General features: G+C 41.4%; 1 protein-coding gene across 1 annotated transcript in view; it reads left to right on the top strand.

The window, feature by feature from the left end:
• The window catches only part of LOC122791453 (mucin-6-like), a 1,454,314-nt gene that overhangs the window by 563,412 nt on the left and 869,738 nt on the right, over nt 1–21,164 (top strand). The window contains exon 18 of the mRNA XM_044059198.1: nt 9,414–9,457. Coding sequence (XP_043915133.1) covers nt 9,414–9,457 — 44 coding nt within the window. The remainder of the gene's footprint in view (nt 1–9,413; nt 9,458–21,164) is intronic.

Genomic DNA, 21,164 nt, shown 5'->3' with positions numbered 1-21,164 from the left:
AATCATGCTGATGTGTAGAACTCCTTCAGGAAACACCAAGGGAAAGAATCAAGAAAAAGGTCTCTTGATCTTTCTGGCCTGTCAGGCCCAGCACCAAAGATAACTAAAAACCTTTGGATCCAACTCCTGCTTTGGATCTGATCAGAATCAGGTCACCGACTTCTCCTTTCTTCAGATACAGATTTTTGCCAGAGTCCGTTAGTCCTGAACTCCATTCCCCCTTCCTTCAAGAGAAGTCTTTTCATCATATCTATAGTCTACCTTTAACAGCCTTTTCCCCTAAGGTCAGTGCAGTCATTGAACAGCCTGTCTAAAGTTGATGTGGACAGGATGATAAGGAAATTACTAAGGAGCCATATTCAGCTGGTCCTCCCTGCAAGACCCACTGTTGGGGAGGCTTGGAGCCATCCATTCTACTCCTTTGTTAATCAATTCTTTTCCCATATGACCTTTGGATCAAGTGTCAGTAGATCCAAGTGTTCCCTGGAGATTACCTGTATGGGAGCTGAAAGACTGGGCTTCTTTGACTCCAACAATATCGCTTACGCTATTTACTCGTATTAATTCCGATGGCATTGCGTCATGATAGGTCTCAGAGCTGAGAGTTTGGCACTGGTACCAGGCAGTTGGGGTAAACTCAGAGACTTTTGGATCCTTCCCTTTCTTTTGGTGATTCAGCCATTGACAGCGCAGCTCTGGTACTGGCTTTGGGACTGAGTTGGATCAGGTCTCGGTACGTGCCCTTGTCAACATTTTCACATCCCACAGGGATTGCTTTGGGAACAGTCTTTAAGAGAGTTCTGTCTAAATCTAGAAAGCAGGTCTCCCTTTCACACTTGGAACCATTCCAATGCCAGTTCATTCTGGAAAAAGGATCTCATGGTAGATTCCATGGTGATAGCAGTGGCCATGAAGAAAGAGCTTTCAGAGGAGAGGTCTGCTGTCCATCACTCTAATAGGGAGTCCAGGGCATTGGACAGGTTTGAAAAGTGGGTTTATGCTTCAGTGACTTTTGTGTTAAGAGTTATGAATTACTTAGCTCATCTAACACATTTTCAGAGCGACTTGACAAAGGAACTTTCCAAGTCTCTCTCAGGATATTTACCTGTGGATGCCCAAGAAAAAGTGGATATGTATTTGGCTACCCTACAGTCCATCTCAAATATGTCCATGCACCTACAATCCATTGCAGCTGATAGCATATCTAGAGCAGTTGGCACCAGCATTGCCATTCCCTGTCATGCCTGGATGTGTTTCTGTAATTTTGCACAGCATTTTAAGATGTCCTTCATCAATGACGGGTTCACTCTCTTTGGACTGAAGGGAAAGGAGACTGTCTAGAAGTGAGCAGCATGGCAAGACTCTGTCTGCCATTGGGATCCACACTTCCATCACCCCCAGGACCTTTTCAATGAACCAGAAAGGGGGCAAGAATCACAGGGTTTTATGTTCAGCACTTCTAGTGACAGGCCCCTTGGAGGCAGAGGGGAATAATTGCAATGGATGTCGCTCTCTTGGCAGAGGTTTTCTGCAGAACCAAAGATTTTGTGGTACTTTTTCGGACAAACTCTTTCAGGACTCTTGAAGGGTTGCCTGACTGCTGCACTCTGGAGGCAGTCAGGGTGGCACTTGTTTCTGCATCCCACAGCCTGTACAGTCATTGCCCAAGACATGTGGGTGCAGAGAATCATAACTAGATTCTACACAATTCCCTTTTTTTTTCTGGCTTCCAACTGTAAGAGACCTCCTGATGTTCCAGCCCTGCAAAGGAAGGCTGTAGCACAAGAAATAAGAAAGCAGACAGACAAGTGAGTTAACCAGGAGGTCCCACCAGACCAAAATGGATCCAGAGTCTAGTCAAGGATTTTTTTTTATGCCAAAAAAAAAAAAAACTTCAGGTGCATTTTGGACCTTGGCCAACTAAACCAATATGTAATACAGAAGAAATTCCAGATGGTCATGGTTCAGTCCATCTTGCCTTTTCTGGGGAAGGATGACTGAACGTGTTCAACAGATCTTCAGGACACATCCTACTACATAAAGATAGCCAGATGGATGATTCAGAAGGTTTCTTTTTATTTTTTTTCTGGGAGCCAGTCATTTCCAGTTCAGGGCTCTGCCCTTTGATGTCACCACAGCCCTCCCCTATGGCATGTTCACCAAGTGCATGACAGTGGTCACAGCTCACCTGAGACTGCAGGATTTCTGAGTATTTACATACCTGGATGACTGGCTTATAACTGCTTCCACCATGAGTCAATTACTTCAAGCCAGGGATTCCTTCCTCCAGCTTTTCAGCCATGTACGAATCACAATCAATATGGAAAAAATCGAAATTAGTTTCTGTTCAAACAACATAGTTTTTTGGGTCCCATCTGGATATAACTTTACAAATAGCCAGACATCAGAGGTCAAGAATGTTAACTCTCGTGCTAAAAGCATCAATCATTCTCTCCCACCAGAACCTCCCCGAACAACGTTGTGTCCTTCACCAATGCATGCTGTGAGTCCTCCACATTTTGATCCCAGGTGAAAAAGAAGTTGGTCAAGAGTGAGCAGAAGGGGGGAAGATGTTTGTGACCCTAGAGGTAAAGTTCTATACCTCACAAAGTTCCTTTGCCAGAAACCAAAATAGTGTAAAGAAATTATAGATGTTTATGATTTTGATCAATGCTTGCAGTAGCCTAAGGTATATGAGTTATATCCTGCATAGGATATAGCAGCCAGCCAACTTCCAAAGCTTCAGGGCACTTTCCACATGACCAAACCATTAGTCAACTTGAGCTGAGCTGACTAAATGTCATTAGGTGCATAGGTTCATACTAGGCTATCTGCCCTGGGGCATTTATAAGCCTAGCCAGAGTGTAATTGGCTTTCACCACCCTTTGATTTTGAGCTTACTGTGCCTCTGTCTAGTAGTGACACAGAAGTAATCCCCGAGGTAAACCTACGATCCCCCATCCACTCATCAAGATTCCTCTTGCACAGAGTCAGTGAGGGGCTCTGCCTGACATGGACTGGGATTCTATTCCAGAGTGAAGGGAGCCTCTGGGTTATGAATCTGTCCCTCCAGCATGTCCTATTTATTTCTGTGCTGAGGTATTTGGCCAAAAGCCCTTCAGAGTTTTCCTACTGCCAAAAAGAGTACTTCTGTGTGGGCTTTCATGGATTTAAAGCTGGCTAATGCTTTTCCATTGCTGGGATGATAAGTTACATTTAGGAAAACAAAAAACTTCCACTTTACTTTTTGTCACATGAAACTTACTTTTTTTCTATAAAACAATTACTTTTAAGCTAAGAAAAATGCTTTTGTTGACTTGTGACTTTTACTTACTTTTAAGCAGAAGCGTCACTTGTTTACTTTCGTTGTAAAAAGTTGTTAAATGTAGTTTAAATCAATTTTTTCCTTTGGAAAAAATTGTTGTTAATTTACTTTTTGGGACTGGGGTAAGTGTTTAATGTGCTTTTTACTTTTTTTTCTGGAGAAAAGTTACTTTTTTACATCTTACCTGTTTTACTGACTATTGCTACTAAGCTTCAATGGGAATCAAGAAGCATTTTTGGCTTGACCAAGAAAGAGCATACCATTTCCTTGGTTTGATCTTCTTACAGCCATAAAATAATTATTAAGCAGTCTTTGCCACCACAGTAGGCTGGTAGTTTGCCTCAGCTGTAGGTGGACAGCTGTGCTGTGGACAAAGATGGATCCTCAGACCAGTCATCTTTCATCCCAGATACCTCTGGTGTAGCACCTACAGTCACTATGGACTGGGGGTTAGCTATGTCCTCTGTGGGCAAGTGAGAGACATTCTTGTTGATCTTGGGAGAAGGGGCAGAGAAAGTACCTTTGCTTAGCCAGAATGATGTGCCCATCCCTGGGGAAGCTGTAACCGGCAATATTGAGTCTATGCCTTCAGAAATTCCTGTCAAAAGGAAACCTACAACTAAACATAAGTCTTCTCCTTTGTTTGTTACTCTGGGTAGGAGAAATGTATTAGGCCTAGCTTTGGGTCACAGGCTCTTGACCTTTTTGTAAAGATCTTTCTGGTAAGATAAAAAGGGATTCCTTTTTCCCTGAAGAGGTTCAAGAGATTAAACCTGTGTGGGAATGAGAAGGGACAGATGCATTTTTTTTCTCCACAGATTTCTGATTTAGATTCTGAAGAGGGACTGGTATCTGATAGGCCCTGTGAAGCTTCGTCTTTCTTAGAGACTGTTTCCAGGATGAATTGATTCTTTCAGCAGGAAAACAGTGAGGTTTCTTAGTACCTTAGAAAGTATTATAATTGGTTCATCTATTTCTCTAATTCTGTCTACCTTGGGGAATGCTTTTTTTATAGCCTACAATTTCCTTGACAGTAATCCCGCTTCCCCTAAAAAAGCAGATACACTATATAAATTTCTTCAGTTTTTTTTTTTTAAGTTTGTACACTAACCAAAGACCTGACCTAGCAGCTATTGTATTAGTGAATTCAGCTGCTGCTAAACTTTTTGTTAACACTAATCCCTCTCCTTCTGACAAGGATGGGAAGGATTTTGGCAGGTTTGTGGAAAAACATATGCTTTTGCAACTTTAATTGCTAAATTCTCAGTTGTCAGGCTCATATATTGGAGTTCATCCTGGCAAATTTTGAAAATATGATGAATGTTTTGGCATAATTTTTTTCTTGTAAGAATGAATCTGCTTTATGTAATATGGTTTCTTCTGTTTCCCCAAGTCAAGACTTATTGTTAAAATGGGCCTAGGACTCTATGGATATAACTTTCAGAGCTGCTGCCACAATAACTGTTTTGAGGAGGTTTGTCTGGCTGCATTCTCAGAACCTCCTAGTGGATGTCAAAAATAAAATTTGAAATTGTCTCTTGGACAGACATTTAGTTTTTGGACCTTTGGCTGCAGAAGTCAACAAAATGTGTGTTGATAGGAGAAAGCTGATTCAGAAAGTCTCTAAGATTTTTCAGCCCTCCTCTCTGTGTTTTCCAAGGGTTCTTTGTTCCCTCATCGAACTTTAGCAAAAAGTAAAATAAACAGTCATAGCAAAATGCTGGTCAGCATATGTTTAAGCAATGACAAAGAGTTTCCAAAAAGAAAGCAGGAACACTCCCCAGAAGAAATGACAGACCAATAAGTCACAATGACTATGATTGACCTTTTCCCCTCTTCCCACCCTAACCAACCCTTAATGCACCCAAAAACTCTGACTTTCCATTTCTCTCTGTGGTAACAGCTTGTTTCAAATGGATTCTGAATGTGATCAATCTAGGCTACAGATGGGAGTGGAAGGCACTCCCTCCTTATCAGGGGATTTCATCTCGTCCACCAGACCAAACTCTTCTCTTCCCTCCTGTCTTACAACAAATGATTTCTCAGGGGGTGATAGAAGCTGTTACTTCTCCTCTCTCTGGAGATAGATTTTACTCAAGAATTTTTCTAGTGCCAAAAAAGGATTCTTGGAAAGCAGTTCTGGGTCTTTCCTTCCTGGACCAGTCTGTGACCGTGTTCAAGCCCAAAATGCTTTTATTTGACAGCATATTACAATTTCTTCCTCATCTGAGTTACTTAGAGATCTTAGGTTTAAAAGATACATATCATCACATTCCTATTCATCCAGATTTATGGCATTTCTTAAGGTTTATTTTATCTGGATTACACTATTAGTTCTCTGCCATAGTGTTTGGGATAGCCGTTACTCCAAGAATGTTCACAAAGTGTGCAGCTCCTGGGATAGCCTGGTGCAAACTGCACAGTATCCACATTTTTTCTTATTTGGACAACTTGCTTATCTTTGCAGAGTCTCTTTCAATGTGTCCAGAATCCTTCACTTGAGTAAGGGATTAGAGAACATCCAAGAGTTTTCTGTGATTCCTTCTCATGGGATTGTTTTTTTTTTCTGGAGTGACTACTGGACATCTCAGTAAAAAAAAAAAATCTGATCTATTTCTGTAGTTTACACTTCAGTGTCAGTAAGGTAATTCCTCAGGATTCTATGTCTCATGGTATCCATGATTCTCATAATACCTCTTGCAATACTCCATATGAGGAAGGTAAATGATATCTGAAATCTCTGTGCTATCAGCATCATCACTCATTGATTTTTAAATTTCCAGTCTTAGGATTTGTAAAAAAAAGGAGATTATGTGCTGCAGACAGTTTTTTTCAGAATCCTGGTCTCCCATTCTCCCCTTGTACTCCAGCACAGCCAGTAACAACACTCTTTGCTAGGAGAGCAGTATTAATTGACAAAAAGGTGCAGGGTCTTTGGAAAAGAAAAGACACATCAAAAACATAGCATAAAAAGATGCTACCTCTAAGAAATGCTCTCAACTCTCTGAATCATCTCTGATTCCCTGTGGTCTGCAGGATCTCTTCATGTGCTTGCAGACAATACCATGGTGATGTAGTACATAAACAGACAAGGGGAAAACAGATCTTACCCCCTATGCAGAATAGGCATGTTAGTTTGGGATATAGCTTTACAGCACAATCTCACTGTGTAGGCATCTTGCATCTTGTCCGAACAAAACTATGTGGCAGAGAAGCTGAGCAGGATCAGGACAATCCAGTATGAATGGAAAGTGAAAGAAAGGATCTTCCAAGACTTGACCCATTGGTAGGGAACACCTCAAGTAGATCTGTTTGCCTCCTCTCCAAACAAATCAACCTGCAATATTCTTTTCCAGGACTCCATGGAAGAAGGCCTGGTGGATAGATGCCTTTTTTTTTCTTGCACAAGAATGTTCCTGTATGCTTTTCCACCTTTTTTACTGGTTTTCAGGGTACTTCTGAAGATTCAGAAGAACTTCCCAAAGTTATATTTTGGTGACTCCTTTCTGGCCTAGGTAACAGTAATTCTCCCTTCTTTTGGAAATGACCAAGAGCATTTGCCATATGATTCTTCACAAAATGGATTTAATCACACAAGATCAGGGGTGTTTGATACATCCTAACCCCAAATAACTACAACTGACTACCTGCAAAATAGGGTTTTAGTATCTTTTAAGCACCTATTTTATGAGGACATGCAGCAGCTATTGATGCAGGCAAGAAAGCCTACTACTACAAAATCAAATATTAGCAAATGGAAAAGGTTTTCTGGTTGGTGCCAATAAAAGAACCAGCACCTACTCAGGGATATTGTTTTTATGGTTTTATACCACTTTGGTGAGTTACTGTCCTGTGGCATATCTTACTCCACTGTGTAGATTCATTTGTTGGCCATTCCAGCATGCCTCTTCATGGATCTCCCTCTTTAAATGCAGTCTCATGTCAGCATGTCTTTGAAAGGGGTTATGCATAAAAGCTTCTCAGGAAACAAATGGCTCCATGTTGGGATCCTAATTTTGTGTTGGAAAGAACAAGCACTTTTTCCATTTAACCACCTCATCAGGCTGAGTTGAGGTTCTTAACAGTCTTACATACTGCTCTGACCTCTGCAAGAAGAAGAAATCTGTGTTGCAAGCTCTTACGTTGTGCCAGGCTGCTCTCATTTTCCACAAATATATGGTTTATTTGAGAACCAAACCTTTTATTTCTGAAGTGATTTTTGAGGTTTACTACCCCCTGACTTCTTTCCAGAACCTAAAAAATGGGAGAGAAAGCATGGATGTTCACAAACAATTCAGGTATTTTTCTGACAGAGCAAAATCTTTCAGAAGTTCTGATCAATTTTTCATTTTTATGAAAGTAGGAAGAAAGGGAAACCTGTGACAAAACAGACTATTTCCAAATGGTTGTCTCAGGCTATTGCTTTTTATTATTCCCACCACAACAAGCTATTGCAGGTGGGGTTAAGACACATTCTACCAGGGCCTTGGCTTCATATATAGCTTTTTGTAAAGGGTTAGATTCTACAAGTGTTCTAGGAGCAGAACCTTGGTCCAATGTCTATACTTTTACAAAGCACTATAAACTAGATTCCTTCTCCAAGTCCAGGGCAAGCTTTGCTATGACCATTCTCCAGGGCCTCCTGAACCCTCCTTCTTCCCTGTCCCAGTTCTTCTAAGCTATAGTAATCTGCCCATATAGCTTTGGCTACTGCAGCAGTGATCATAATGATGAACATAGTACAGCTGTATAAGTAAACCTACCAAAACAGTAGATGTTTGAATTATCACTGCTGTTCTCTACCTCCACTGCCCTTATTTGTTGATTAATTTTTTGCCAGGGTGTGGACTTGCATTTTTTATTTTCCCAGCATTGTCCTGTTAGGTGTCTTCCAACTCCTTTTGATGGCATGAAAGCTCTGGAGGGTTTGGTTCCCAAAACTGACTTTTAGTAATGGTTTGGTTGCATGTAAAGTGCCCCGAAGCTTTGAAAGCTAGCTGGTTGTTATATCCTATGCAGAATATAACCCATTTAGCTTAGGTTATGGTACTAGTGATCATTCGAACATCTGTTGTTATTATAAGTTTACTTATACCATGTACTTTTTGCATTTCCAAGCATCCGCCATTCAAGTAGTGATCTGACAGAAACTCCTTAAGTCACGGGGATTTCTCCAGTGTTCAAAGCTCTAGAGGCAGAAGTGGACTGCAAAGCCTGCACAACTGTAGTCCTCCACTGGGAGTCAGCCACGGCACCTCTGATGGCTTGACTATCTGTTCATGTCTGGAGACAGTCAGAGGTTGTATATCCCTACATCTCACTGGGTGGATGGCTAAGATGCCAGAGATGTACATCAGGGAAATAATTTCCAGAGGCTATACAAAACTTCCTCCTGTAACCCCTAGGTCAATTATGTTTCATCCTCCAGATGTTTCATCCTAGCAGAAGCACATGGACAAAATAGAGGTCTCCTATTTCTGTCAAAAAGGGCCATAGTGGAAGATCTGTCATTATAGTAAATGCATGATTTTTGTGTAAAGTGTCTGGAAAGATGTTGCACACTCTTTAAGGAACTGTTGAATGCATCATTATCTTGTGCCTTCAGTTGTCTTGGTTTTGAAATATAAATTATCTGAATAATTTCACTGTTTCATGGAATATTTATGTCCTTTCATTCCTGCATGCTTGCCTCAGAATTGTTAAAGGACTTAAGAACACCTTTGTGATTTCTTGAGTATAATATTTAAGCATTCTGCATACTTTTGAGTCTTACTTGCTGTATGAAGAATCTTGCATTTTCAACGTCAGTATTATATATATTTCAGGGAACAGTTTAAGTTAATGTGAAATCAAAAGCAAATGCTATTTTTTTCTGAGATATTATACCAATATTGTGTAAACTGCTTATAAATTGACAAACAATTTCATATTTTATGAATTCTGAAACTAGTAGGAGAAGGTTGACAACAAGCTTGTGAGCAGCGTACTTCTCTTTTGTGTAACTGAAACAAATAAGGTGCATGTTTTGCTTCTGGTGAAAAGTAATGGTGAGCTCTTTTAACCATAAATTATTATACTTCTCTTACAGCCGCTGCATTTATGGATCTTTGCACTGCGAACATGGTGAACATGGTATGATGTGCTTTCATTTAGCTTTGTTGATATGCTTAAGAAGAAAATGAAGTCTTTTACAGTTTAATAGCAGCTTTTATTATGTTTTTATAGAAATGGTACTAAACCATAACCATAATTTGCTTCATTATACGTATTAAATACGGCTGTGCCATTTGATAGAAAGTAATGTATGTAGCTTATGCATGAAACTACCTGCTCGCATACATAACTTGCACCAGTACCAGACGTAACTGCAAGTCATTTATGGTAAGCGTTTTAATGAGGAATCACAAATGTGTGATTTGTTTCTGTTTTATCTGAAGACTTAGATTGAAGTTTCTTGGAGAATTCACTTTTCTTTTTGGCACAGCAGTCTTGGAGTTAGAATATTAAAGTATCGGGGGGGTTGAGGGTAAAATTTTTAACAATGTAACAGCAAGTTTCAACAGTAGCTTTTTCATAGATGCTTGATACTGATGCATTGCAATGATTTTCAGAGTATCTAACTAGATAGAATACAGATGAAATGGACAAATGATGCTTACACCATCTAATTGATGAGTGAAGGTGTGCACCACAGTTCAGTTCTTGCTCCCCTGCTATTTCCTATTTATGTGAGTGATATGACTAATCGCAGTAAATGTTACATATTTACCATTTATGTGAGTGATATGACTAATCACGGTAAATGTTCCAATCACATGCATTTGTTGATAACCTCAATATTATCCAGAGTGATGGTTTATCACAAACTGTTAAAATCAAGCTTCATTCCTTTTCTCTCAATTTTCGCTAGTCTATGGGTCTTCACGTCAGACCATAAGAAACCAAGTCCTTGATATCCTCTCCCAGGACCATTTTAACTACTGCTGTTGAATGTCCTGACCCACCACTTCATGCCTCAGATGGTTCAACAAAACCAAGTGGCTCCCAGTTAGCCAGGTCAATCTGCTGCTGGTCTCTTCTTTTCAAACTCATGTGACCAGACTCCTTTCTTCCAATTACTGCCAAACTCCAAGCTGAGACCACCCTTGACAATCTCTGTAACCTCTCCCAAAGGGCTGCATCACTGTAAACATGCCAAGCCAAACTTCACTGTGCCAGTTACTCCTTCATTCGTGTACCTAATCTCTGGGAATCCCTTCTCATCTACCTAAATAAATTATCCTTGTTCACTTTCAGAGCTCAGCTCAAAAAATATCTCCATCCTTGTTCAGCCTGTAGTTGCCTTACACAGGACACATCAACTGAATACTCAGCTACTTCTCTATCTTCTCTATACCTGCCTACATTTGTACTTATCATCATTTTAAACTATAACTCCTCTTTACTCACAAATTATTTATCTAAACTTCCAACTGCAAGGCCTCTGCATTTGTTGTCATTTCTGTAAATATTATTTAAATATTATTTGTGCAAAATTTTTCATGTTTTTTTTTTATTTTATTTTAAATGTTTTCATTTTTGTAAATGTTTTTGCCTGGACTGTACCCAACAAAAATAAACTATTAAAGTTCCCAAGCCATTCATCTCAGGGCTGGTTTCTCCAGCTAAGCTCCTTAGGCACTCTGTTGGTAGTCAATTAAAATTTGACCCCCAAGTAAAGAATTGATTTTCTAAGACAAACATAAACTTTACAAGGCCTCAACTTTCTTAACAAATTGTTTCAAGTTAGTTAGCCACTATAAAATCAAACTTACTTTACTTATGTTTTCTTTCTGTCTCTTTGCCTCTGTTTCTTTTCTGTTATTTAATCAGCTTGAACAAGCCTGTAAATGAATGTCGAGATTTGCCTCAAGTCATTACAATGGAATACACCACTGCTTATTTGTGTGCCCCCCACAACTATGTATACTAACTCCAGGATTGCACTACAGTGTGGAAAAGGGTATATAAGTTATATTTGCCCAACAGTACCTATATTCAGTGAAATGTGATTCAGTGAAATGAGTTTTCAGTGATTTGAGCTTTCAACGATTTGATGTGAGTGTTTTGAAATTCAGTGAAATGAGTTTTCAGTGAATCAAAGTAGACCCATATGTACACACACACACACACACACACACACACACACACACACACACACATATATATATATATATATATAGAGAGAGAGAGAGAGAGAGAGATCATACTTCTCAACCTCTAAGACCAGGAAATCTGGACAAAGCCATATATAATGGCAGGGTCAAAGGCCCAGAAATAGGGACAATTTTTAAATATTGCTCATACAAACTTAGAAAGTTGATAGAATAACAGATTATGAATGAGCATGAATTTTCTGAAGAGTATGAAGTCTGTAACTCAATCATCTGCCATTATTTTTTAACTTTAATCCTCAGTGATTTGCCAGAAAACCAAAATTTTATGAGGAACCGACTAAAAATACAAGGCACAAATTTGGACATTCTGTGAAAACCTGTACAGTTGAGAGGTATGATATAGATAGATATATAAACTTTTTTATATCACTGTTTTTGACGCCTGTTTCTGTTTCCCCTGAAGTTCATTTGTGCTGCTTTTTGTCGTATTATGGTGGGAAAGCCCTATGGCTTTAAGAAAAGTGTGGCCTGTGGTCACAAAATCCACAACTTAGATACACACACCAATTGCATTTACTGATTGGGGTCTTCTGATTTAGATGAGCAGTGCTCCATTTGTACCTTCTTCAGCTCCCGGGCTTTGGTAGACAAATGAAATAAAATTGGTGTTTAAGGAACTTCTCCCTGCCACAGCAGATGAGGATTTCCCTATAACAGTCTGCTACTTGTTCTTCCCCTTCTGGAAAGAAGTCTAGTGATAAAGCCAAGAATGAGGAGAGTATAGATAAGCCCAGGTAAAAGAAGAAGGAAAAAGTTATGGATCCTAAGGAATGGTTGCTGGACTGCTCAAGTTCCTTAGGTCCAGCTCCGAATATTCCAAAAATTAGGGATCCTATTCTCATGTCAGATCCTGTCATCACTGGATCCAGAACTCTACTTTTACTGAAACTTTTCTGTCTGGAACTGGTCTGTCCAAGGCTCTGATCTCCTTTTCTCCAGAACAGACTTTTTTACATGACATCCAGATCCCCTTCTTCTGCTTTGTCCCTCAGATTAGTGCATTCCCCAGGAGCCTTTCTGAAGTGGACGTGGATAGAATACAAGGAAGTTCCTCTGGACATGGCTCCAGCTGGAGGTCCTTCAAACTCCAATTCCTGTTGAAGTCATACACCTTTGACATCCCCTCATCATATTGTTGCTCCTTCCCAGACCCAACCATCAGACTAGGGGGTCTTGGATCTGGGAACTTCCCAGCAGTTTGTCTGTGTCAGATCTGAAGACCTGGTCTTTGTCAAGTTTGATTGTGTATCTGAACTGATTGGCTCCAAATGGCTTAGACCCTGATGGATCTCAGAATTGAGGCATTAGACTCGAAGAGGTGTATCCAAGCTAAACTTCAAAGCTGTAGGAGTCATCCCTTCCCCATAGTGCTTTGGCAGTAGAAAACTTGGCACCATCTTCACAACCAAGTTAGTAGGGTCTTTGGAGCCAATCCATGTTAGGATCCTTGGACCTTGCTGGAGGGGCGTTGGGTACTGTCTCAATGTCTGCCTTTGAAGCCTTTGAGAGGGTACTGTCTTGATCAATGGAGCAAACATCCCTTCCTTGCACAAATCCACCCCTTCAACAATGGAGCTCTTGGGTCCTGACCCTGCACATTATATCCCATTAGGACAGCCAGCCCCTCAAAGCCTTAAGACAGTCTGCATTGAGGAATCCCCATTAGCATTGGAGTCCACCCCAGACCGTCCCACAGAGGAGGTTCGGTGATAGCACTTGTACAAGAGGAGGCATGTTGATTCCCTTTAAGAGTCTTTAACTGAGGATACAGACTTTGATGAGGGAGAGGGTTCCTCATGATTTTCCCCTTGAGGAAGTCTCATTCAGTGAGATCTTTGAACTGCTTAGACAGAAAGGAGTGTGATCCACCAAAACCACCTTCCAGGAGGAGAAGCCTGACAAGTTCTTGGTATGCCCACATGATCACCCCTTTTAGTGCAAAGGTCTCAAAGCAGATTCCATTGGAGCTAGCTGAGGAGAGCTCCTCTGTCCATCCCCCAACAGGTAGTGCAGAGTGTTGGACAGATTTGGGTAGTGGTTTTATGCTTCAGCAACCTTCACCCTCAGGCAGCTGAATTATATGACTCACATAGCATGCTTCCAAAGGGATTTGACCAAGGAGCTTTCCTAAATCCATCTTTGAGTCCCTGTGTGTGAAAGAGAAGATATCTGTTCATATGATCATAGGAGGTTAGTAGGCTATTGACCTAGAGGTCATTTCAAGCCTAGCTGTTTCATCCGACTGTAATACCATACGTATTCTACTCTATACCCAGGACTGTATTTAGTAATGACTGCCCATGTCCAGGAGGGTTGTGGGTGCTATCCCCAGTAAGAAGTTATGGTGCGCCAGTAAGAATTTACGGTGCCCCATCCACTCATCCAAGTTCCTTTTGAACAGTGTCATAGAGGTACCTTGCTTTACATGAATTGACAGCCTATTCCAAAGATGCAGCACTTGCTGGGAGACAAATCTTTCTCTCCAGCACATCCTATTCAAGTTGCAGGCCATATTTAGGTCCCTGGAATGGGTAGCTGAAGTCCCATTTGATTTATGGATGTGCAGCAAATTCATTGTATTTGGGTCGGAGATTGCTCTGTAAGCCAGTCATAAGTCGCCCCTAAGAAGTCTATACGATACTGAGTATAGTGACAGGGACTTTAGTCAGTCTGTGTAAGGCACATGCTGGAGTCCCTTGATCTTTTTAGTTAGGAAAACTCTGCGGTCTCTCCAATTGCTGCAGGTGCTGTGTACGGTACATTTCAAAAGGGGTGTTTTACTCAATTATGGGCCTGATTAGTGATGAGTATAGAAGGGTTATAACCTCCTTTGCTAATCAAGCATGCTACGTAGAAGGCCTTCCTTACTACAGTAGACACATAGTGGTCAAAGGTAAGGTCGCAATCTACTTGTGATCCCAGATCTCTTAGCACTTTGTAGGTACATAGGGTATTGTTGTTAATTTCATTGTGTGAAGGGACATTGTTTTTACTGAAGGGAATAATGATGCATTTCTTTGCATTCAGTTTGGGACCGTGACTAAGACACTAGTTGTTGGACTGCGTAAAACCCTCATGAAGTATACTGACATTATTTGGGAATTCAGTAATTGCACCCAGTTTGCAGTCATCTGCAGATTAGTCAGCCACAGCCCCTTAGTTTTGGCCTGAACTTCTGAGAAGTATATACCAAACAGTAGGGGGCCCAGCACTGACACTTGTGCCACCCCTCTAGTGACAGGTCTGCTGGTTGACATGGAGTCACCCACTTCGATAGTGTGTGACCGGTTTGTGAGCCAGTGGGCAATCCATCTTACAACAAAGGGGTTTACATTCAGTTTGCTAAGTTTATCGGTAATGCCTGAGTGTGGGATTATGTCAAAGGCCTTTGCCAAATTGAGGTATGCTGTGTGCACAGATTTGCCCTCATCAATGGCCCTGGTCACATTTTGGAAGAAATACACCAGGTTTAATAGGCAGGCTCTGCCCTTGACAAAGCCAAATTGGGTTGGATCCAGGGATAGGAGGTTGCCTATGTCTTTATTTATGAGGTCCATGATGATACATTCCATGGCTTTACAGATAAGGCTGGTCTAATTTATGAGTCTATAATTCTCTGGGTCTGTTGCTAAGCCAGCTTTGTGGAGGGGGCTAACTGTTGCTGTTCTCCGTTCGCAGGAATAAAGCCAGTGGCTAGAGTGTGATTGAATAGGGTACTTAATGGCGATACTAGTTCATGTTTTAGCTTGTTTAGAAGACAGCCTGGGATGTCATCTGGTCCCATAGAGGCTGTGTTTTTTGCCTAAAACAAGGCTTTAATGACCTGCTGTTTGGATATATAGGGTGGGGGGAGTTGGGGGCAAGGTTTGTGATAAGTTTAGAGATGATAAATGAGTGAACTTTTTGCCAAATCTGTCCACTAGCAGGTTTGCTATCTCTGCGGAATCAGTGTGTGTAATACCTTTAGTCACTAGTTTGGCACATGCTTTGTACTAACTTTTAGTCTATATATGTAGTCGTAAAAGGCTTTATGATTATCCTTGGCTGTGATTGCTAAGTTTTTCTCAAAGTTACCCTTGGAGGCTTTTACATGTTGTCTTATTAGCCTGTTAAGGCTGAGGAGGGTGCTTTTCCATTGTTGGGGCCTTGCCTTAACTTTCTTAGACAGCAACTTTTTGCATTTGTTGTAAAGTTTGTTGATGCTGTATGTCCACCAGAGCGGCTTTTTTAACTTCGGACTCTGGCTTTGATTCTGTTTGGAACAGCCACTTCAATACACTTGTGATTTTACAGGGCTTTAGTGTAAGCTTTGGTGTAGTTACCACTTCCACCTACAGGTGGGGCTTGGAATTAATTTATACCTTCCCCTAGGAGGGTATAGTTTGCTTTGGTGTAGTTTTTTTAGTCTGACTTCAACTTTGTGAGTTCTGGTGTTAGTTCCAGTTTGAAGGTGACTGATTTGTGGTCAGATTTAACTAATGATGGTCTGACAGTTGCAGTGGTGTAACTGTCATTTTAGTGAGGACCATATCTAGCATGTTTGTTCCTCTTATTGGGGTTTGAACACTTTCTTCCAGGGCATTTGAGTTAACAAAGTCAAGGAACTTTTGCACTAGTGAGTTATGACTAAAGTGTGTTTCCCAGTTGATGGTGGCATAATTGAAATCCCCCATGACCAGAGTGCTTGGCAATATTTGTATTGACTCCAGTTTAGTCAAGCAGGCCTTAAGCGCATCATGATCCATGGCAGGGGGTCTATAATTAGCTATGAAGTGAATGGGGGTCTTCACCCACAGGAATTTGAAATGGGAATATCTTCATGGAGTTGTCCAGTCTAGCTAGTTGGGAGATGAATTTATCTCTAATATAATAGAAACACTGTCTTCCTTAGTTCTCGTGTTTGTTTTGCGGTCTGCAGGTGTAGAAGACATTGTAGCCTTACAAGGCCAAGTTACTCTCTGAGGTCTTGAAACAGGTTTCTGTGATTGCACAGGTATCTACATTCTCAAGTGATATAAATGCTTCCAGGGTGTGCAGCTTTTGGTTTAATCTCCTAGCATTTAGCAGTATAACCCTTATTTTGTTATGGTTGGCAAATTTCACCTCAGCAATTTTGTTTTTGAGAACTTGCCTAAAAAGGCACCATGGGGGGAGGTTAGAGCCTTTGCCAGCAGCTAAAAGCCTAGTGGTGCCAGGTAAGAACCGTCTCTGCCAAAGCAGCGAGGTTTGTCGACCACGTTATCCCAGACTGACAGAAACTGGATCCCCTTTGAATGACACCAAAAACTAAGCCAATTATTGAAATCAATACTTTTTTTTTATACTGTGACATAATTTTCAGTGAGGGTAATATGCTGCCTGGGACACATACTTGGAGAGCTCAATCATGTCTCTCTTCAGATAATTTAGTGAGGTATGTCTCAGGTCGTTCACTCCATTTACATGCAGTTGGCCATCCTTCAATCCCTATCAAGCATGTCAATGTGCATTATTGCAAATGCTCCAGAGGGCACACTAAGAGCCACAGGCACAAGCATAGCTGCAAGATGGCATGCCTGGATGCACCTTTGCAAATTTGCCAAACACTTTAAAACATATTTTACCAATATCCCCTATAAAGGTTCCACCCCTTTTGAACCTAAAGTTAAGGAAATGCTACCCAGAAGTGAGCAAGACTGTAAAACTTTGTCTGTCACAGGGATTTGTTTTTTCTGCTCCCAAAAGTGCCTTCTCTATTAAACAGAAGTGAGGGAAAAAACTGGTTTCAAAAATCCTAAGGTTTTATATCTGACACTTCTGGTGATAGACCTTCCAAGGCAGAGAGGGGGGCAATAATAATGATGGACATTGCCCCAACAGCAGAAGTGGTCAGCAGAAACAAAGTATTCCTGTCCCTTCGCCAATAAGCTTTCTCAGATCTTCTGAATAGTTGGGCAACTGTTCAGTGTTTCTGAACAGTTGCCTAAATGCCAAACTTTTGAGGCAGTCGGGGGGAGGGGGGGGCTCTTCATTCTGCTTCCTATGGCTGGATGTCTATGACTCGAAATGCTTGGGTGTAAAGGATTATAACCAGACGATACATAATTTCCTTTCTAGCTCATCCCCTTTGTTCAAGGAAACTACCTGATGTGCCACCCTCTCAACAAATGGCAGCAGCTATACAGAGATAAGAAAGCTGCTAGACAAGTGAGTAAACCAAGAAGTCCAACCAGACCAGAAGACTCCAGAATTTGCTCAAGGTTCTTTTTGGTACTAAAGAAAAACAAGGACCTCAGGCCAATTTTAGACCTCATTCACTTGAACCAGTATGTGAAACATTCAAAATTCCACATGGTTATGGTACATTCCATCCTTCCATTATTGAGGAAGGATGATTGTATGTGCTCATTAGCAATCCATGATGCGTACTACCACATAAAGATAGAAAGATGCTCCAGGAGGTTTCTGCACTTTCATCTGGGAACCAGTCACTTCCAGTTCACAGCCCTGCCCTTTGGTCTCATTACAACCCATCAAGTGTTCGCCAAGTGAATGGCAGTGGCTGCAGCCCATTTCAGGCTTTTGGGGTTCTGTGTGTTCCCATACTTGGATGATTAGCTCATAACTGTCCCCACCAGGAATCTTCTACCTTAAGCCAGACACTCCTTGCTTCACCTTTACTCACAACTGGGGATAACAGTAAACATGGCCAAGTCCAAGCTTCAACCAGTTCAAGCCATGGAATTCATCCCAGCTGATCTGGATACAATGCTACTGGTAGTCAGGCTACCAGAATCCAGGATCACCATGCTTCAGTAGCAAGCAGTTGCAGTACTTTCTTATCAGAAGCCACCAGCAAGGTTGAATTTATGTCTTCTTGGCTTGATGGCAACTGCCATTACCTTAGTCCCCATAGCCAGATTTCATATGAGGATGCTCCAATGGACTCTCTCAGTTCAGTGGTCAACGAGATATCAGCTTATGAATTTTCCAGTGTCTCTCACAAAAATTTGCAAAACTCATATTCATTGGTGGCTAGACTCTCCAACTGTATCTCAGAGTTGACCATTTGTTCTTCCCTTTCCTTAGGCCACAGTGACTATAGACTCTTCTCAAAAGGAATGGGATGGGGATGGCACTTTTTGGGGAAGAATGTCCAAGGCATATTATCCCCTTCAGAAGCCAGTCTTTACATCAGTACCCTGTAGTTGAAGGCAGTTCTCTTAACACTGCAGGCCTTCCAGGACTCCCTTACCAGGAGTGTGATCTCCATCCAGAAGGACAATATATCAGTAGTCTGGTACCTCAACAAGCAGGGGTAACATGTTCTTACCATTTATGTTGACAGGCTTTGAGGGTTTGGCAGTGGACGATATCTTCTGTTTTTTGATCGCAACTCCTATCCAGGGGAAGTCTGGTTTTCTAATGGACAGGCTGAGCATGTATATCTTCCTTCCTCATAAGTGGTCCCTCAATCTGGCAGTGGCAGATCACATTTTCAGCCACTGGGGATGATCTTGCTGCAAATTCTTTGCTCCCCCTTTCTACATCAAGCCTCACCCAGACATAGAAACCCTCAAGTTGTCTACATGGTTTGTATAGTTCTGATGATGATTAGACAGTTCAGGTTTTCATTTCCAGTTGTACACATTCTATACTCTGCACTAGAAGGAAGATTTATATTAGTAAATGCAAAAGATTTTTGGTCTGGACCTCCAGTAGGAATTTTGATCCCTTTTCAGACCCTCTACCAGATATATTAGATGTCCTGTCCTCTCTTTTTCACAGTGGGTCTAGCTACTCTACTCTCATGGTCCAATTGGCTGTTATTTCTAGCTTTCACACTGGGGACAATCAATCACCCATTTCTTCCCTGAGATTGTCCAAGGTCTTCCTAAGGGGTGCCTTTCTTCTGCAACCTCCCCTTAGAGATCCTGTTCCCCTCTGGGATATTACTATTCTTCTGGAGGCTTTGACAAGACCCCCTTTTGAACCTGTGGCTACAAATGACTTGAAATATCTGTCATGGAAAATTCTGTTTTTGGTTGGCAGTTACTTATGCAAGGAGAATGCTGGATTTTCACACCCTTTTCTGTAAAGCTCCTGTCCATCCTTTCCCCATAAGGTGGCTTCTGAATCATCACTTAACCAGTCCCTCAATCTTCTTGTTTTCTTTTCACATTTTGCAAATAAAGGCGAGTGCATGTTACACCTTCTGGATTTTCATAGGTTCATAGGTTGTTATTAGGCTATTCACCCAAGGGTTTTTACAAGCCTAGCCATTAAATCCTAATATAATACCAGATGAGAGATATCATCTGTGCCCAAGGTTTTTCTAGCGAGGGCTACCCATGTCCAGGACAGAAGCTGGGGCAATACCCAGCAGAAATTTATGGTTTCCCATCCAGTCATCCAGGTTGCACTTAAACAGGGTCATGGAGGTGCTCTGCTTGATATGGACTGGAAGCCTATTACCGAGCAGTGGCAACCTCTGAGAAATGCATCTGCCTCTCCAGCATGTCCTGTTTATGTCACAGGCTAGACTGAGGTCCCTGGAATGGGTGACTCTAGCCCCATTTGGTTTATGGATGTGCAGCATTTCCATTAAATTTGGGTCAGAGATATCCTTGTAAACCAGACATACATCACCTCTAAGTAGTCTGTACACTACTGAGTACAGTGACAGCAACTTCAGTCTGTCTGTATAGGACATATGCTGGAGACCCTGAATTTTCTTAGTTAGAAATCTCTGAGGTCTCTTAAGGTGCTGCAGGTGTCTGGTATAGTACACACCAAAGGGAGCATCATATTCAATGATAGGCCTGATGAGGGACGAGTACAGGGGAGTTATAATCTCTTTTCTCTTGAGGTGATGCCTTTGCTAACCAGTTGAGTAACATAGAATGCCATCCTCACCACAGTAGACACATGGTGGTCAAAGCTGAGGTCATAGTCAACTTGTGTTCCCAGGTCTGTCACTACTAAATTGGTACTTAGGGCATTATTGTTTATTTAATAATTAGCAGGGACATTGTTTTTACCAAAGGGAATGATGATGATGATTTTTATAATTCAGTTTAAGACCATGGCTTTGGCACGAACCAGTAGTCTGTGTAAGCCCCTTCTCAAGTATGCTAACATTACTAGGGGATTCAGTGATAGCACCTAATTTGTAGTCATCCGCAAACTTGGTTAGCCACAGCTCCTCTGTTTTGGCCTGGACTTCTGAGAAGTATATGATAAACAAGATCCGGCCTAGCACTGACCCTTGTGGGACACCACTGGTGACAGGTCTGCTGGTAGAGGTAAAGTCTCCCACTTCAACTGAGTGTTGTTGATCTGTGAGCCAGTTTGCAGCCCAGCTGATGACATAGGGGTGGATACTCAACTGGGTTAGTTTGTCAGTGATGCCCAAATGTGGGATAGTATCAAATGTCTTGGCCAAGTCAAGATAGGCTCTGTATACAGCTTTGCTCTTGCCTATGGCTCTGGCCACATTCTCAAAGAAGTCCACCAGGTTTAGCAGGCATGATCTATCCTTGACAAAACCAAACTGGGATGAATCCAGGGTTTAGAGGTCACCTATATCCTTATTTATGAGGTCCATGATGATTCATTCCATTGCCTTACAGATGAGGCTGGTT

This window comes from Protopterus annectens, chromosome 17.part0, assembly GCF_019279795.1.
Source record: "Protopterus annectens isolate FY-2018-M chromosome 17.part0, PAN1.0, whole genome shotgun sequence".
Lineage (NCBI taxonomy): Eukaryota > Metazoa > Chordata > Ceratodontiformes > Protopteridae > Protopterus > Protopterus annectens.
The sequence above is the reverse complement of the archived record's forward strand: the minus strand, read 5'-3'. Positions and strand labels throughout refer to the sequence as shown.